The sequence below is a fragment of the Salvelinus alpinus genome, chromosome 29 (genome assembly GCF_045679555.1).
Source record: "Salvelinus alpinus chromosome 29, SLU_Salpinus.1, whole genome shotgun sequence".
NCBI classification, from domain to species: domain Eukaryota; kingdom Metazoa; phylum Chordata; class Actinopteri; order Salmoniformes; family Salmonidae; genus Salvelinus; species Salvelinus alpinus.
The window spans coordinates 27,624,314-27,644,483 of record NC_092114.1 but is presented as its reverse complement, the minus strand read 5'-3'; the positions used below and the strand labels follow the sequence as shown (position 1 = coordinate 27,644,483).

General features: G+C 43.6%; 1 protein-coding gene across 2 annotated transcripts; it reads left to right on the top strand.

Moving 5' to 3' along the window:
- The first annotated feature begins 4,572 nt into the window (after positions 1–4,572).
- LOC139559426 (terminal nucleotidyltransferase 4A-like) lies at positions 4,573–19,935 on the top strand. Of its 2 annotated transcripts, none has more exons than XM_071375451.1 (13): positions 4,573–5,630; positions 7,081–7,204; positions 7,317–7,363; positions 7,476–7,596; positions 7,840–7,947; positions 10,168–10,296; positions 11,537–11,750; positions 11,899–12,025; positions 12,215–12,318; positions 13,548–13,711; positions 13,806–13,937; positions 16,219–16,272; positions 16,692–19,935. In XM_071375451.1, exons 1-13 carry the CDS (start codon positions 4,825–4,827, stop codon positions 16,869–16,871), a joined length of 2,310 nt encoding a protein of 769 aa, XP_071231552.1. In that variant the 5' UTR covers positions 4,573–4,824; the 3' UTR covers positions 16,872–19,935. The 2 variants fall into 2 exon arrangements, with proteins under 2 accessions (XP_071231552.1, XP_071231551.1); XM_071375450.1 differs by having other exon boundaries at positions 16,219–16,398.
- The last annotated feature ends 235 nt before the right edge of the window (positions 19,936–20,170 follow it).

Here is a 20,170-nt window from a genome sequence, read left to right as displayed (position 1 = left end):
CTTTGCTGCGAAATAGGAAGCCGATTCTAGATTTAATTTTGGATTGGAGATGCTTAATGTGAGTCTGGAATGAGAGTTTACAGTCTAACCAGACACCTAGGTATTTGTAGTTGTCCACATATTCTAAGTCAGAACCGTTCAGAGTAGTGATGCTGGACGGGCGGGCAGGTGTGGCCAGCGATCGGTTGAAGAGCATGCATTTAGTTTTGTTGGTGAACCAGGCGAGGCAGTCATTTGAGAAACCAAGGATGTTGAGTCTGCCGATAAGAATGTGGTGATTGACAGAGTCGAAAGCCTTGGCCAGGTCGATGAATACAGCTGCACAGTATTGCCTCTTATCGATGGCGGTTATGATATCGTTTAGGACCTTGATCGTGGCTGAGGTGCACCTGTGACCGGCTCGGAAACCGGATTGCACAGCGGAGAAGGTACGGTGGGATTCGAGATGGTCAGTGATCTGTTTATTAACTTGGCTTTCGAAGACCTTAGATAGGCAGGGCAGGATGGATATAGGTCTGTAACAGTTTGGGTCCAGGGTGTCTCCCCCTTTGAAGAGGGGGATGACCGCGGCAGCTTTCCAATCCTTGTGGATCTCAGACGATACGAAAGAGAGGTTGAACAGGCTAGTAATAGGGGTTGCAACAATTTCGGGTGATAATTTTAGAAAGAGAGGGTCCAGATTGTCTAGCCCGGCTGATTTGCAGGGGTCCAGATTTTGCAGCTCTTTCATAACATCAGCTATCTGGATTTGGGTGAAGGAGAAATGGGGAGGCTTGGACAAGTTGCTGTGGGGGGTGCAGGGCTGTTGACCGGGGTAGGGGTAGCCAGGTGGAAAGCATGCCCAGCCGTAGAGAAAATGCTTATTGAAATTCTCAATTTTGTGGATTTATCGGTGGATGTGAGCAATAAAATATGTATGTATGTGTAAATATATGTGTATGTGACCAATACAATTTGACTTGATTTGATAGGCTGGTCATGGCTCACATCAACGCCTTCGTCCCAGACATCCTGGACCTACTCCAATTCGCATTCCACCCTAACAGATCCACAGATGACACAATCTCTATTGCACTCCACACTGCCCTCTCCCACCTACATACACTACATGACCAAAAGTATGTGTATACCTGCTTGTCGAACATCTCATTCCAAAATCATGGGCATTTAATATGGAGTTGGTCCCACCTTTGCGGCTATAAAAGCCTCAACTCTTTTGGGAAGGCTTTCCACTAGATGTTGGAACACTGCTGCAGGGACTTACTTCCATTCAGCCACAATTGCATTAGTGAGGTCGGGCACTGATGTTGGTCAATTAGGCCTGGCTCACAGTCAGCGTTCCAATTCATCCCAAAGGTGTTCGATGGGGTTGAGGTCAGGGCTTTGTGCAGGTCAGTCTTCCACAGCGATCTCGACAAACCATTTCTGTATGGACCTTACTTTGTGCACGGGGATATTGTCATGCTGAAACAGGAAAGGGCCTTCCCCAAACTGTTGCCACAAAGTTGGAAGCACAGAATCGTCCAGAATGTCATTGTATGCTGTAACGTTAAGATTTCCCTTCACTGGAACTAAGGGGCCTAGCCCGAACCATGAACAACAGCCCCAGACCATTATTCCTCCTCCACCAAACTTTACAGTTGGTACTATGCATTCGGGCAGGTAGCATCCTGACATCCGCCAAAACCAGATTCGTCTGTCGGACTGCCAAATGGTGAAGCGTGATTCATCACTCCAGAGAACGCGTTTCCACTGCTAGAGTCCAATGGTGGCTAGTTTTACACCACTCCAGCCGACGCTTGGTATTGCGCATCGTGATCTTAGGCCTGTGTGCGACTGCTCGGCCATGGAAACCCATTTTATGAAGCTCCCGATGAACAGTTATTGTGCTGACGTTGCTTCCAGAGGCAGTTTGGAACTCGGTAGTGAGTGTTGCAACTGAGGACTGATGATTGTTACTCGCTACGTGCTTCAGCACTCTGCGGTCCCGTTCTGTGAGATTGTGTGACCTATCACTTTGCGGCTGAGCCGTTGTTGCTCCTAGACGTTTGCACTTCACAATAACACACTTACAGTTGACTGGGGCAACTCTAGTAGGGCAGAAATTTGACGAACTGACTTGTTGGAAAGGTGGCATCCTATGACAGTGCCACGTTGAAAGTTACTGAGCTCTTCAGTAAGGCCATTCTACTGCCAATGTTTGTCTATGGAGATTGCATGGCTGTGTGCTTGATTTTATATACCTGTCAGCAATGAGTGTGGCTGAAATAGAGGAATCCACTAATTGGAATGGGTGTCCACATGCTTTTGCCCATGTAGTATATGTGAGAACGCTGTTCATTGACTACAACTCAGCATTCAACACCATAGTGCCCTCCAAGCTCATCACGAAGCTAAGGACCTTAAGACTGAACACCTCCCTCTGCAACTGGATCCTGGACTTCCTGACGGGCCACCCCCAGGTGATGAGGGGAGGCAACAACACATCTGCCACTATGACTCTTAACACGGGGGCCCCTCAGGGGTGCATGCTCAGTACTCTCCTTGTACTCCCTGTTCACCCAAGACTGCCTGGCTGCACACGACTCCAAGACCATCATTAAGTTTGCTGACGACACGATGGTGGTAGGCCTGATCACCGATGGCTATGAGACAGTCTATAGGGAGGAGGTCAGAGACCTGGCAGTACGGTGTCAAAACAACAACCTTTACCTCAACAAGACAAAGGAGCTGATCATGGACTATAGGAAACGGAGGGCCGAGCACGCCCCGATTCACATCAACAGGGCTGTAGTGGAGAGGATCGAGAGCTTCAAGTTCCTTGTTGTCCACATCATTAAGGACCTATCATGGCCCACACACATCAATAAGGTGAATTTGTCTCCCAGTACCTGTTGGAAAGTAGATTGAACCAGGTTTTCCTCTAAGATTTTGCCTGTGCTTAGCTCTATTGCCAATGCAAGCATACCCATAACATGATGCAGCCACCACCATGCTTGAAAATATGAGGAGTGGTACTCAGTGACGTGTTGGATTTGCCCCAAACATAACACTTTGTATTCAGTACATAAAGTTAATTTCATTGCAGTTTTACTTTTGTGCCTTATTGCAAACAGGACACATGTTTTGGAATATTTTTGTTCTGTAGAGGCTTCCTTCTTTTCACTCTGTCACTTAGGTTAGTATTGTGGAGTAACTACAATGTTTTTCTCTCAGTTTTCTCCTATCACAGCCATTAAACAAGGTTTTTTTTAACCTTTATTTAGCTAGGCAAGTAAATTAAGAACAAATTCTTATTTACAATGAAGGCCTAAAGTCACACATGGCTTCATGGTGAAATACACTTTAGTGGTTTCCTTCCTGTATCTTTGGAGTGACACACCATCCAAAGGGGTGTGATTACTCTCTGAAGGCCCTGTACATATTTACCTCAATTACATTAAGCAGACACTCTTATCCAGAACGATTTACAGTTGTGAGGGCAATAGTCCCGGAGGACGAGCGAAATGTTGTTGCAGGTTCTCTGGATGTAGTGCACCGCCTGGGTAGGCTGAGAGATGGGGAGAACAGCCAGCCACCGCGACCAGTGATCATAAAGAAGCTCGGAATCGTCTGTGGCCAACGATTGCGAGAGCAAGGAAGGAGGGGAAAAAGTGCATACTTTGCGGGAGCCAAGGCTTTTATTAATTTGAGGTGGAATTCGTGCTGATGCCTTGCTTGATGGCTACAAGTGAGTGGTGCAGCACTGATTTTTAATTGCAACTGATAAAACGGTTTATGTATTGAGGAAAGAGCATTATTTGTGAGCCAAGCTTTTTCGTTTTTTGGGGGCAGGGAAATGCAAGATTTTTCATGATAGATAATGACAAATTATAAAAAGAAAGACATAGTGATTACAATAAGAAACATGTCTAATTTGGAACATCCCCTTGACCAGCCGATGATATTCTTTATGTCAAAATCACTTATTTAAATCAAATCACGTTTTATTTGTCAAATGCTTCGTAAACAACAGGTGTAGACAAACAGTGAAATACTTACTTACTTTTAAAAACGTACTTTTATTTCTCTTCACAACAATTCAAAGAGAAAGAAAACAGAAATATTAGAAAAGTAATGCCACATAAAAATAAAAGTAATAATAAATACACAACGAGTTACGACAACTTCGCTATATAACTGGGGTACCAGTACCAAGTCTGTGTGCTGGTCCCGTGTAGCTCAGTTGGTAAGGTATGGCGCTTGTAACGCCAGGATTGTGGGTTCAATTCTCGATCTCCAACACATTGCCAGGGCTATTAAAATATTTATAATATCATGTTGATTACTATTTCTGATTATTTTCTTCAAATTAACTTTAGCTTATCTGTCTCCTGTTATGATAATATATTATGTTATTGTTTTATTCATAATACATATGTTGCTATATAAACATGATAAAATATTATTCAAATATTTACTTTGAACAGCATTGGTTGGTTTGTAATTAGTTAAATATTGTGGCAGCTGAGAGCGAGGGAGGAATGGGCGGTGAATGGGGGTGTGTTCAAGCGATAGTTTAAAATCCTACAGAAATGCGCACGGCGCTTTGGTTTGAAGAGAATACGCCATATTGATTCACAGTAGACTTCTGCTAACCGTTTTCAGTTAGCGGTTTGAAAAGAACCTGGACTACTCTTCTCAATGGTCCTCGTTCGGTTTGGCGTTAGCACTTCTCTATGTCTTTGTAACCCGGTTTACTAGCTCATTTATTTTGTCGGAACAGTCGTACATTTTAACGGTCTCATTGACTTGCTTGAAGTGGGTTCAGAAAAAATAAGTTGAATGGATCCGAGGGTGGCTTGGATTCAGCCCGAGCAGAAAGGACCTGCAAACGCATTGTGGATGCAAGTCTGGGAGACATCTCAGATACGAGCAAACTCCGGTCAGCATCTTCATAATAATCAGAACCACAACCTGCATTTGAATTCTCCAGCATTGGACGTTTATAAACATGTTGCGGCAAAGGGCAATAGCATGTGCACCAACACCACCGCTGGTCTGAGCAGCAGCAGCCATCACGGTATTTCAAAAGGCACTACTTCTAACCACGGCACTGCGTTCTCCTCCTTCGGGGTAACGTTACCGAACGGCACCGTACAGAACTCATTGACCCCGTCCAACGCTTACGGGGTAACGACAGATTTGGGAGACAGTAAAATGCCCCAAAAGACGGGATCTATCTCGTCCTTGTCTTCGGTGGAATCTATAACGGACAGTACATCTTCAAACCGCTCTTTGGGAAGGATTAGTGGTGGCAATGTAACTGGAAATATGAATAAAAACGCTGGCAGTGTCAATCTGTTATTTAACTTCAGTGAAAGCATGCATAATAATGTCAACCAATACCACCATCAAAGGCACCATCAGCATCAACCTCAGTACAATTTCCAACAGAATTGTGTGAAGCGTCACCCGACTCACCCGCCTGCACCCCTAAATAACCACACTCACCATCCAGGCCGAAGGAAAAGTGACAACAAGGCGAGCACCTATGGGATGAATTACCTTCTTTCTAACTATGGAAACTATGTTAGTTCGGGGACTGGGACGCCTTGGAAGACGAGGAAATACAGCCCCGGTGTTGATGGGTGAGATGTTATTTTTGATAGGGCCATTGCCCCTCTGGAATTGTTTGACGCTAACGGTAGCTTGCTAACGCTAACCGCGATACCGGTACCTATCATGGTTTCCTACTAGCGAGACACGTATTTATTATTATAAAAAATGTCATGCCTAAAGTCAATCCGTGTCGTTTTGGTGTTTGCATGTTGACGTTTATCTTTTTCAAATTGATTTGCTTCACGGGTGATTAGTAATGGGAATGTTAATGTTAGCTTAAATAGCTAGCCACTTAGCTAACTAGATCGCTAATTTGACTGCGCTCTGCACTGACTAGCCACATTTTACTTGTTAAGCAGCTATAACTAGCTAACTAGATAACGGTTTGGTAAGGTTAGCTAACAGCTAGCAAGCTATTTGACAGATCTAAAGGGTTGGGTAACTTCTGGAATGTAGGGTTAATGCCGCATTCATGTCATGTCGGAAATCGGACATTTTCCGGCATGTTTACTCAGTAGAAAGATGATACCCGAGTTTCCTACTTGGGTAGTATCAGAATCAAGCAATAGGAAGCTATACGCAAATAATTTAAGTTAATTTTAACTCTGAGGTCCCGAGTTTTTGACATGCCGTGAACGCGGCATGTAACGCAAAATTATGAAAGCGGTCATGGTTAGCTAACGTTGCTCTTCTTTATACAGTCACTCAAGGGATTATTAACGTCTGACTCATTATTCAGTTATTAATAAACTATAGCTGAACTTGCTAGTTTATTACATAACCTAATATTGTTGATTAGACTTACGTTATACATGTAAACATTGTCAGCATAAAAAAACTGCCAGGTGACTTTGTTTAAGATTCTCTCTGGTCTCCATGGACAGTTGTAAGATCCATAGGTTTCGTTTGAATTTAACTGTGTAATACAATGATTGGCCTCTAGTTGCACCCTTGTGGCATTGGAAGAGCATGCAGTGCCCAGACCTGAAGGCTTTCGTGTTTAAGTAGAACATTTCCCAATTTCAATGGGCCATCATTGTGTCGTGGATGAAAATGTAGGCTAATGTACATATTGCAATATCTGATTGTGCTAAATTTCAGTGTATGGCTGCACTCAATCATTTTGGTGTGAAAAATGTTAACATCAGTGCATACAATTTTTGTATAGGTCTGTGATCAGTATGGGAATTGAAACCTCAACCTTGGAGTTGCTAATCCCATGCTCTTACAGGACCATGTAATGATGTTGAATGTTATGAGGGATGCTGAGCTTACTTGAAAGCCTGTATCAATGTAGGTCATATCTCTCTCAGCTTCCATGCTGGTCTTGCTTTCTTTGAAAAGACCTAACATGGTGAACTGATGCCATTTAAATGAATGAAATCATGAAACAGAAAATGTAAATCGTCCAATTATTTGACTGATTTAGTTTTGGGTGAGCAACTGTGTGTGTGTTCCCCCCCCCCCCCCCCCCCCCAGTCTCCATGAGGAGGTGGTGGACTTCTACAACTTCATGTCTCCCCGACCGGAGGAGGCTGCTATGAGGAAGGAGGTGGTCGACAGGATCGAGACTGTCATCAAGGAGCTGTGGCCTACTGCTGACGTGAGCACACCAGAGCTGGGCGTTGAACTGGCACATCAGACTTTTTTTTCCTAAAAAATATTTGTACAGTATAGGGTTTTTTCTGAACTCTTTCATTCCCCTGCTCTCTCAGGTGCAGATATTTGGCAGCTTCAGCACTGGACTCTACCTACCTACAAGGTGAGAGGGCAGTTTTGTTGTGACGTTTTGGCTCAGTCTTGCTCTCAGAATTTGCCACAAGTGCTTGGCCACCAGTTTACTTAATACCATCTCTCTCTCTCTGTTGCCATAGTGACATAGACCTGGTGGTGTTTGGGAAGTGGGAATGCCCACCGTTGCAGCAGTTGGAACAGGCCCTCCGGAAACACAACGTGGCGGAACCTTTCTCCATCAAAGTGCTGGACAAAGCTACAGTGAGTTGGTGCTCTTAATAAAATACATACATACAATCTGTTGGAGTAACTCCAATGTTGTCCGAACTGATAAACAAGCAGATGGTTTGCTTTAATAATGTAGGACAAGTCTGCACTAGCTAATGATTGGACCTAATTAGTGACTGCTTTAGAATTGAGATAGCGAACGAAAGCGAAATGGACGTTAAATAAACTTTATTTTTCAGAAATTAAGTCACAATGTTTCTCTATTCTCTCTCCCAGGTGCCAATCATCAAGCTGACTGACCAGGAGACTGAAGTCAAAGTGGACATCAGCTTCAATGTGGAGACTGGAGTCAAAGCTGCTTTCTTTATCAAGGACTACACTCGGGTGAGGACACTAGCATTTATAGTTCCTTTATTTTTATGGGAGACCTGAATGGCTATAATGATCAGAGCAACAATTTAAAACATGTTCCCAGTTGCAGGGTATAAAAACTGGCCTATGAAAGGAAAATAAATGGACTTCCTGCCTACTGACGCTCCCATATTGTAATTGTTTTGGTTAAATTTGAGGCTAATAAATACTTACTGAACTACTGTCCCTGTGAAATGCATTTTCTATCACTGTAGCAACAGAAGCACTACTTAAACACTTCACAACTACAGTCCACAACATATTTGTTTAACATTTTGCTCTATACTCCAGCATTTTGGATTTCAGATGTTTCATATCAGGCAAGTACAGAATGTGCACCTGCACAGTGGGACTGTGACGATATGGTCATTGTAGTTAGTTATCACGTTTCTGTGCTGAATATTTGCTTTATGAAAACTACAACTCCCTTCAGGTTAAACTAGTTTAATAACCGTTTAAAAAACGACATGGCGGTTCATCGCTCAGCACTACTTTCCATAATACTAATGAGTATTGCACAGTGGGTCAGAGTGGTGCAGAGTATGTGAGCGGAGTGAGGAACGGAGCGTGCCCAATTTGATTGGAGCACGGAGCGAGTTTCCCAAAGGCTGGAGCGTCAGCCTTCTTGCCCGCTCCAATTTCACACCAGTAGTGCTCACTTCACGAGGTCAGGGCATGCCTGGCCCAGCATACAATTGTAGTCTACTTGTGTGCTGCTATAGCCCCTAGCTACTGTCATGGAGTTTACTACATATTTTCATAAATAAACTAATAAAATACACAGGTGCAAAATCACAGTAACTTACAAAGAAGAGCAAGAGTGATTTTGATGTACTATCCACAACTAAAGAATAATTGGTGAATCTTAAAAGACTCATCCCGAAAGCATGATGGTGTACTTACTATGTGCACGTGCTAACAGAAAGGAATGAGGTGTATCATTGTAGCAAAGTATTTATGAACAAAAAAATCGGATCTCTTAAGTGTGTTAATTTTCGTTCTATTATCTACACAATAGGTCATAATTGAATTTGGGCCAATAGCCCTGGCATATTACCTCTCAAGGAGCTTTCCATTTTGATAGGGTTACTTTGCCTAAACATTTACATTTTAGTCATTTTAGCAGATGGACTTAGTTAGTGCGTTTATCTTAGGTTACTGTAGCTAGGTGGGAAAACCACATCAGTCATAGAAAGTACATTTTTCCACAAGAGACCTGAGATGGCAGAACAGAGGGGTTGGGATGTAGGGTTTGAGCATATCCTGAAGGTATGGATGGGCAGCTCTCCTCTTGCTGTTCCGTAGGTAAGCACCATGGTCTTGTAGTGGATGCGAGCTTCGACTATAAGCCAGAGTGTGTGGAGGAGCAGGGTGACATGAGAGAATTTAGGCAGGTTGAAAAGCAGGCAGGCTGCAGCATTCTGGATAAGTTGCAGGGGTTTGATGGCAGAAGCGGGGACCCCAGGCAACAGTGAGTTGCAGTAGTCCAGACAGGAGTGGACCTCGATTAGGACCTGCACCTCTTCCTGTGTGATGTTGTAGAGCATGAACCTGCATAAGCGAGTCACTGCTTTGATTTTTGCAGAGTAGGACAGGGTGTTGTCCAGGGTAACGCCAAGGTTATTTGCACTCTGAGAGGGTGATAATGGAGTCTGAGCCAGCAGGCCTTCCCCGGGAGGAAGAGCAGCTTCGTCTTGTTGAGGTTAAGGCCTACCTATAGAAGGAGAAAAAACGTTCACGGCAGTGAGCCTAATAAGGCATTTTTTGTTTAATTTAAATGTAATTCTAAGTCACAGCCTATATGCACAGTAAGGGTTAGGGGGAGATCTGGTGATGGGCGTATAATATACAGTCAGTAAAGGAATGTCTCTCTGACATGTTCTGTATTCAATTACATAGCCGAACATGCTTCTGGCACCAGAAGCATAACTTTGGAATGAGTTATTGTCCCTCTGACCTTTTACAACTGTAGCCCCAAAATCAGCATATGATATAACATGACAACCTGTGAAAATGAGAAGAGACTCATTTTATTTAAGTTGTGATCCCCATACTAAGTTACATATTTTAATTAAATGGAGACTTTTCCCTCATCTAATTGAAAATTCTCCTCATTTTTAATCTGTGCTCTGTTCTTCAATGACTGTAAATTAAGCAGGGATTTGATATCTTCCTCGTTCCCTCCCCCTGCAGAGGTATCCCGTGCTGCCTTACATGATCTTTGTGCTGAAGCAGTTTCTGCTCCAGAGAGATCTCAATGAGGTGTTCACCGGAGGAATCAGCTCTTACAGCCTCATCCTGATGGTCATCAGCTTCCTCCAGGTACACACAAACACTAGTATGACATAGGGCTGGGCGGTATACCGTATTTTACTATATACTGGTATTGCTGCTCGGACCAGTTTGGGTTTTTACTTTACTTTCTATAACAGTTTTTTAATGTTTTTTTTTTTTATGTGATACTTCGCTACTTAACTCACCGCTCACTCTCTCATGACGCTTTCAATATAGTCCTAGACCTGCCCCCGCCAATCAAGGAGCGCGTTTGTTGTTCCTCAACCACGAGACACTTGCGTTCAGTCTGCATGGTCAATGCAGCACATGCAAAAATGTTGATGACAATGATGCTATTTTCACTTTTCTTAATATAATTCCACTGGCATTCTATAATTGCACTAGTAGTTTGTTTCTTACGTATGCGAACAGTTAGTCGTTTCTTAGCAAGTTATCCCTAAATCTTGTTAGATACTAATCGCTAGCTAGCTAATAAATGTTCTAGGTCAGAGTAAACATAATTAGCTATACAGCCTGATAATACCAGTGATGGTGTAGACCTAAATCAGCCTGTTTGTGCAACAGTATCTTCTAAATCAAAAGAGGAATACGCAAAGCATGAATAGGTTGGCTATATGAAGTAGTTAAGAGGAAACATTCAATGTAGCCAAAGATTATAGGGTGCCCTAGGAAATGGTTATCAACACTTTGGCTCCTATCCTGTCACAATAACTCCTCCCTGGCATTTTCATTTGTTGTCATGTCAAAAAACACATATCTAAAGTGCCCACTATTATATTCGAACTATAGAATTAGAATAATCATTCTATTTCGATAATTACAACAGTTCACCCAAGTGTTTTGCTCTATCGCAAGTCAAATCGCAATTGTGATATTTGGTTTAAAATAAGGCCTAATTGTTTGCCCATATCGTGCAGCCCTACGTGGCAGTGTGGAAATTCAAAAATGAATGCAGAAATGGATGAAAATGCAGTATTTTTTGGGGGGGTTGAAGTTGAATTGAACAGTGTAAAGCAATCAGAATGGAGAAAGAATAATTTGAAATCACTTTTGTGTGTTGCCACCCTAGGGTCACGCACTACTCGTAAAGCAAATTTAGAACTTTTATTATTCAAAAACATAAAATATCACCATACTGTAATTTTTTTATTGATATACCGTGATAGACAAAATACATCGCCTAAACAAGTATGACAGTGTACAATTACAGCGCTTAGTGTTCTAACACCTATGCCGATTCACCCTCCCTCTGTCTCTCTCCATCCAGCTCCACCCAAGGATTGATGCCAGCAACCCCAACATCAACCTTGGCATTCTGCTGATTGAGTTCTTTGAGCTTTATGGGCGCCATTTTAACTACCTGAAGACAGGCATCCGCGTCAAGAACGGAGGGGCCTACATGGCCAAGGAGGATATGATGAAGGTTATGAACAATGGCTACAGGCCCTCCATGCTCTGTATAGAGGACCCACTGATGCCAGGTGGGGGGTGTGTGTGTGTGTGTGTGTGTGTGTGCCCTGGACTGAGTGTTTTGTGGTTTTCCATTAGTAGTTGGCTGTAGTTTTCCATTAGTTGGCTGTAGTTTGTATGGGCCGATTCAGTTTTTTTTTTGCCGTGTGTGTGTTCCAGGTAACGACGTTGGCAGGAGTTCGTACGGAGCCATGCAAGTCCAGCAGGTTTTTGACTACGCTTACATCGTCCTCTGTCACGCCATGTCACCGCTAGCACGCTCCTACCCAAACAAGGACATTGACAGGTTCGTTCCTCCTCTTTCAGAATGTCTTCTGGATCCATCCGGCCTAGAAATATTTGTAAATTAATAGGTACAACTGTTATCAAAGTAAAGATTGTCAAATTAATACGGTGGTTGTGTTGGGAAGTGTAACTGATCCACTGCTGTGCAACGTTTAAACTGTTCCCCTCATGTTTCTCACTATCCCTGCAGCGCTTTGGGTAGGATAATCAAGGTGACACAGGAAGTGATTGACTACAGGGAGTGGATCATGACGAAGTGGGGGGGCAGGCACCTCGCCCGCATGGAGAGCCAGGGTAAGAGCAGTGTGTGTAACATCTGCGTACCATGTTGACAGTCTTGTATGGCAGGTTCTGTATGTATATTGGCCTGTGTGTGAAGGGTAGTCTTTGTCTTACATGGCAGTTTGGGAAGTGTGTATAATAACCTGTTTCTCTGTAGGTTCCCTCCTGGATCAGGACCCAGTACGGTGTGTGTTGCTGTTTATAATAACCTGTGTTTCTCTGTAGGTTTCCTCCTGGATCAGGACCCAGTACGGTGTGTGTTGCTGTTTATAATAACCTGTGTTTCTCTGTAGGTTTCCTCCTGGATCAGGACCCAGCAGGGTGTGTGTTGCTGTTTATAATAACCTGTGTTTCTCTGTAGGTTTCCTCCTGGATCAGGACCCAGCAGGGTGTGTGTTACTGTTTATAATAACCTGTTTCTCTGTAGGTTTCCTCCTGGATCAGGACCCAGCAGGGTGTGTGTTGCTGTTTATAATAACCTGTTTCTCTGTAGGTTTCCTCCTGGATCAGGACCCAGTACGGTGTGTGTTGCTGTTTATAATAACCTGTGTTTCTCTGTAGGTTTCCTCCTGGATCAGGACCCAGTACGGTGTGTGTTGCTGTTTATAATAACCTGTGATTCTCTGTAGGTTTCCTCCTGGATCAGGACCCAGTACGGTGTGTGTTGCTGTTTATAATAACCTGTGTTTCTCTGTAGGTTTCCTCCTGGATCAGGACCCAGTACGGTGTGTGTTGCTGTTTATAATAACCTGTGTTTCTCTGTAGGTTTCCTCCTGGATCAGGACCCAGTACGGTGTGTGTTGCTGTTTATAATAACCTGTGTTTCTCTGTAGGTTTCCTCCTGGATCAGGACCCAGCAGGGTGTGTGTTGCTGTTTATAATAACCTGTGATTCTCTGTAGGTTTCCTCCTGGATCAGGACCCAGTACGGTGTGTGTTGCTGTTTATAATAACCTGTGTTTCTCTGTAGGTTCCCTCCTGGATCAGGACCCAGTACGGTGTGTGTTGCTGTTTATAATAACCTGTGTTTCTCTGTAGGTTCCCTCCTGGATCAGGACCCAGTACGGTGTGTGTTGCTGTTTATAATAACCTGTGTTTCTCTGTAGGTTCCCTCCTGGATCAGGAGCCAGTACGGTGTGTGTTGCTGTTTATAATAACCTGTGTTTCTCTGTAGGTTCCCTCCTGGATCAGGAGCCAGTACGGTGTGTGTTGCTGTTTATAATAACCTGTGTTTTTCTGTAGGTTCCCTCCTGGATCAGGACCCAGCAGGGTGTGTGTTGGGTGTAGGTGTGGAGGAGCAAAGGGATTCTGTGTCCCCTCACAGTGCAGACTCTCCCATGTCCCTGTCCAGTCCTCACCAACACTCCTCAGCCTCCTCTGTCTCCTCACTGTCTGGGTCAGACAACGTAAGGACAGAACACATACACACTGCAGTCTTTATGATGGTATTGATTGACAGCTGGACATGTTTTAACCCCTCCACTCTGCTGTTTGTCCTAGGACTCTGATTCGACACCCCCGGCGCTGCCCGTCTACCCCTTTCAGGCTTTGGGTATGACTCTACCCCTGGGCCTGGCACTGGGCAAGGCTGGCATCAACCAGCACCACCTCATCATGTCCCCTGGCTCACAGGTACAGAACCTAGCATCTACTGACCTTTATGTGTTTTCAGAGATGGGAGAGTTTAACCTGTCAAGATTTTCTGGGAGTGGAAGTTTAAAGGAAGACTCCGCAATGCACAAAGTCAACACAATATCGGGCCCATTTCCACAACTAAGAGCGTTGAAGTGCAAGGCAAAACGTCTCTGCTGTTTTGGTCCCGTAGTTGCCACGTACCAGGGTGAAGCGCATCCGTGCATATCCACAGATACAGTTGAAGTCAGAAGTTTACATACACTTAGGTTGGAGTCATTAAAACTCGTTTTTCAACGACTCCATACATTTCTTGTTAACAAACTATAGTTTTGGCAAGTCGGTTAGGACATCTACTTTGTGCATGACACAAGTAATTTTTCCAACAATTGTTTACAGACAGATTATTTTTATTATAATTCACTATCACAATTCCAGTGGGTCAGAAGTTTACATACACTAAGTTGACTGTGCCTTTAAACAGCTTGGAAAATTCCAGAAAATGATGTCATGGCTTTAGAAGCTTCTGATAGCCTAATTGACATCACTTTAATCAATTGGAGGTGTACCTGTTGATGTATTTCAAGGCCTACCTTCAAACTAAGTGCCTCTTTGCTTGACATCATGGGAAAATCAAAAGAAATCAGCCAAGACCTCAGGAAAAAAATTGTAGACCTCCACAAGACTGGTTCATCCTTGGAAGCAATTTCCAAATGCCTGAAGGTACCACGTTCATCTGTACAAACAATAGTACGCAAGTATAAACACCATGGGACCACGCAGCCATCATACCTCTCAGGAAGAAGACGCGTTCTGTCTCCTAGAGATGAACGTACTTTGGTGCGAAAAGTGCAAATCAATCCCAAAACAACAGCAATGGAACTTGTGAAGATGCTGGAGGAAACGGGTACAAAAGTATCTATATCCACGGTAAAACGAGTCCTATATTGACATAACCTGAAAGGCCGCTTGGCAAGGAAGATGCCACTGCTCCAAAACCGCCATAAAAATGCCAGACTACGGTTTGCAACTGCACATGGGGACAAAGATTGTACTTTTTGGAGAAATGTCATCTGGTCTGATTAAACAAAAATATATATTTTTGGCCATAATGACCATCGTTATGTTTGGAGGAAAAAGGGGGAGGCTTGCAAGCCGAAGATCACCGTCCCAACCGTGAAGCACGGGGGTGGCAGCATCATGTTGTGGGGGTGCTTTGCTGCAGGAGGGACTGGTGCACTTCACAAAATAGATGGCATCATGAGGCAGGAAAATTGTGGATATATTGGCGCAACATCTCAAGACATTAGTCAGGAAGTTCAAGCTTGGTCGCAAATGGGTCTTCCAAATGGACAATGATCCCAAGCATACTTCCAAATTTGTGGCAAAATGGCTTAAGGACAACAAAGTCAAGGTATTAGTGGCCATCACAAAGCCCTGACCTCAATCCTATAGAAAATGTGGGCAGAACTGGAAAAAGTGTGTGCAAGCAAGGAGGCCTACAAACCTGACTCAGTTACACCAGATCTGTCAGGAGGATTGGGCCAAAATTCACTTAACTTATTGTGGAAGGCTACCCGAAACGTTTGACCGAAGTTAAACAATTTAAAGGCAATGCTACCAAATACTAATTGACCGTATGTAAACTTCTGACCCACTGGGAATGTGATGAAAAATAAAAGCTGATATAAATCCTCCTCTCTATTATTCTGACATTTCACGTTTTTAAAATAATGTGGTGATCCTATGATTAAATGTCAGAGATTGTGAAACCTGAGTTTAAATGTATTTGGCTAAGGTGTATGAACTTCCGAATTCAACTGTACCATGACCGTTTACACAAGCAGCCCAATTCTGATATTTTTCCTCACTAATTGGTCTTTAGACCAATCACATCCCGTCTTTTTCAGAGCTGGTTCGGATTTGTCAAAAAGACCAATTAGTGAAAAAATATCAGAATTGGGCTGCATGTGTAAGCACTGTCTAAGTGAGAGCGAAGTGTTTCATCGTGCTCATCTGATCTGTGGTGCTGCTCGTGCCAATGTCATAACTCCAAGTCTACCGTTTAAATGTATTGTAAAAAATCCTGAAATGCGCTTTATCTTAAGATTTGTCACCAGAGAGAAAGTATATATTTTCTATAGAATAGTCTATCCAGGCCCTCTGTTTTAGTACTCATTTCCCACTAACAGGGATTGTGAAATGGTGATCTAATGCTGTTTGTGATAGACATTTTCAGTTATCACAAATCCAATCTCCCTTCCCTCGCCCCCCTCTCCAGGCGTGTATGTCTTTGCCCGGTGCCCTGACGATGCACTCTTTACCTGGCAGACAGGTGGGTATAGACGGGCACCACCTCCCCCCCTTTTTCCACATGCCCCCCCCTACCCACCATAACCCCCATGCCCCCTCCAACCCCCAGACTCTGTCCAGCCCCCACCCTGCCAGCCACACACACCAGGTAGGCGCTGTCCGCAATCACGGCATACACACTATACATGGAGAACCTCTTTCTCCTTTCTTTCCTCTAATACTCTCCTCACCTCTCACTTTCTGCTTTCCAACTCCTCTTGCTTTCACTGTTTCTCTCCTCCCCTTCACTTCCTCTGTTCTCTCAATCTGTCCCTCTTGATTTCATTGTTTTATTGTATATCTGCCAGATTGATCTGAATATAGCATTCCTTTTGTAGACTAGGTTTAAACACTCAAAATGCTTTGAATTCTAACACTTCATCCCTTCATTCTCTCTCTCAGAACGGTCCCAAGTGTCAGATGAAAGGCTTCCACAATCCAGCTGTGGTCCACAGTCCTGCCCTGGCCAACCGTGTACACACCCACCCTCTCACACACGCCCACACACACTCTCACACGCAGTACCGCAACACCTGGCGGCGTCGGAAGAGGGACAGCTTACCAGTCAGCCTGAGCAGATAAAAAGACAAAACATCTTCTCCTCCCTTCATCCCTCTTTCCACTCCTCCATTCTGACTGATTGGGAGGACAACTTGATGGGACAATGCCCCCTGCTGTTCAACTTAAAGAAAGACAGGCAGGCAGAGACCAGACCAGCATTGGGATTCATTCAACACTTTGGGCTGCTGAACTCGGGCTGCGGATAGGGAAAAAAGTGTAGCTCTGGGAAAACTCTCCGTTTCTCTCCCTCCCTCCATTGCTCTTAATTTCTGCATGTTTTTCACTGCGCAACGAACCAACGGCCAACGATACAGGAATGAGCGGTGCGGCTAGCGAACAAAACGCAACCCCGCCCAACGTGCACTCTGACCCCAGAACTTTTCAGCTAGCTCTCCAGTCCTTCACTTTCTGTTTGGGATTCACATTTGTTTGTTTTATTTTGTTCCGTTAATGTGTCTTATTGTTCAATTTGAATATTTTTTTAGCGCTTTGCAGTTTTTCACTTACGTTTGGTGAGACTGAGAATAGTGACATCTTTGCCAGGTGGGAGTTGCGAAAGCCCAGTGTCTTATGGGAAAGTGTTTATTTTTGTTTGGTCTGACTGGGTTACGTTGTCAAGGCGACAACCTTTGTCCTTGAACCCTGCAGCCAAACTGCGTCTTTTTCAGTGTTCACACAAGGAACAACGGTTTCTCATTTGTGCAATAACATGTTCTAATTTTTAAGTAAATGTTTATTTAATTTTTATTATGTATGTAAAGGAATTTGATGTTTTTTTAAGATTGTTTTATTTTTGTATTTTTATTTTTTATGGCAGAGTTTACAGAACCTTTGCCCAGGTGGCCTCCGAGAGTGTGTGACGAGAGCGTGCGTGTCTTGTTGGAGTGTCGAGGTATAATCGACTCCCCCCATTGGTTGTTTTATAATGTGAGTCAAAGGGGTTTATTAGAAGTATCTTAAGTCACACCAGACTATTGAGATGCATCTTATTGTTATACAGGTTAAAAAGTCTACAGTCTCACTAATTGGATCTCTTGCTATAGCAGACGCAGCAGACTGAGCTCTCACGCCCAATACCCTAGCTGTTGTTTTTAAAAACAAAACGTTCTCTCTATTTGGTGTGTGCTTGTATCAGTCATAGGATGACTTGCGTTCACCCAAAGTTTGTGCCATTTTCGCTACTCAGTCCTCACTTAGACTAGGGCTGAACTTCTATCGCAGGAGTTTGGCACTGGCCCAAGTACATATTGTATGCCCCAAGTGTGTTTCAGTTGGATGTATGTCTTTGCCGTTGTTTTAAAGATATGCTTGGTCTAGTGCGTATGGGAGGTGGCGTTAAAGGGACAGACAAACTGACCTGAACTTGAAGATCAGAGCGGTGCCAAACGGAACCCTTCCGCCGACATTGGGCTCTACTTTTGATTGGGCAAGTGTGCTCTGGTCTAAAATAGTGCACTACATAGGGGATAGGGTACCATTTCAGATGCACACTAAAAGACTAGGTGCTCTAAAGGGTCTTTCCTCGTAGCGGGGGGAGAGAGAGGGAGAAAGTTCTGGGTCCTTCCAGAACTGTGGAAAGGGAATAATTTTGATTCCATTCTGGAATCTTGTGTAGGTACTTCCGCAAGTTTGCAATGCCTTTTCTTTCTGTTTACTTCAGTGCGTATGTGTGTGTCGTCTCCACAGACATACAGCCGCATATATATATATAGATATATATATATATACACACACACACACGCCTGTGTGTGACTGAGGAGCAGAGCGGTAGCTACACAGACAGCGTTATTACTATGCAAGTGGGTTATTTTTGTGTGCCCCATTATTTCTGTTTCCAATGACAACCACTGCTTGTTATATTGAAGTGATGTTATTGTAAACTCGAGTTGGAATGACTAGGCCTGTGTGATCGGTGGGCTAGGCTAGATGGTTGCTAGTCAGCCTCAGCCCAGTTACAAGTGAACCACAACTCTTGCATTTGTATGCAAGCCTTGATGTGTTGTATTCCTATCTGTTAGTCTATGGAAGGGTCTGTGTGTGTGCGCCAGTGGTCGGGTATCTGTCTCTCGTCTGAGCGATGGGAGCGAGGGAATAGCAAGACTGGTTTCAAATGACACCCTATTCTCTCTCATACAGTGCATGCTATTTAACCTTAGTACTGGTCTAAAGTAGTGCCCTATATAGGGGTTAGGGTGTCATTGTAGACGACCACTTGATGTTCCGCCACTGTTTTAACCTAACACCTACGGCTAGTATGAAAATGCACATGGGGAGCGACTTGCACTCTGTAGTGGATGACTTCATACCCTCCCTAGTGCACTACAGTCCTCTACACTGAGATTGTGTTAGGAGCCAATGTCAGTCTGTTAGTATAGCAACTTTTACCCACCAATCGACCTGGCTAATATACATCGCCTTTTTTACAAGGTGTCGGTCTCCAATGGCACCCTATTCAGAATATAGTGCACCACTTTTGATTAGATCTTTGGTTTCTTGTGGAGGGTAGTGGTGCTATATAGGAAATAGGGTGCCATTTGGGACTTGTCTGCTTTTAGTGAATAGAACCAGCGTCTGTCAGAAGAGCTCTAAAACACTATCTCTGGTTGGAGATTTGTCAATGCTGTCAAAGATGTCCACAATTTTTACAGATTCTATTAAGACTGAAATGCAGTGTGACGTCTATGGATTTAACTCGAATCCCTATGGTCTACACAAGCTTCCTCTCCGCATCTACTTTCCTTTATTTGATGTGAAAGAAACTGGAGCAGGTGAAAGCCAATCCCTTGGTAGATCCACCATTTTGTTTTCATCTATTTAGATCAGTGCAGATCGGAGAGAAAGCCTCTTTAGACAATTGAGAACACGAAACACTTGCATCACAATGAGTGATTTTAAACTTAACGGACGCCATTTTGTGAAAGGTGGCGGCTCCTCTGTCCTGGCCAACTAATCTGAGCAGGAACTCCTAAAATGGCTGCCAAACTAGCAGTGGTCACGGAGTGACAGCCTGGCTTTTGTTTTGAAACATTTTATGTACTGGTATTTTTTTCTATTTTATTTTTTAATAAACTTCTTAAAATGGGCAGTTATAGTGATCTTGTTTTTGTATGTGCATAATTTGGTTACATCTTTGGTTAATCAGTGGATACAACGCATACAGAACACATGCCCACAAACTAAACACGTAGTGGTTGGAAATTTCAAGATGGATTAATGCTGAATCTGTATGTACAACTCAATGTAAAGAGTCCAATTTGATTGAGTTCAGGTGGGAAACATGCTTTAGGTTTATTGCTTTATTTGAGCTGTTTTGTCAGGAG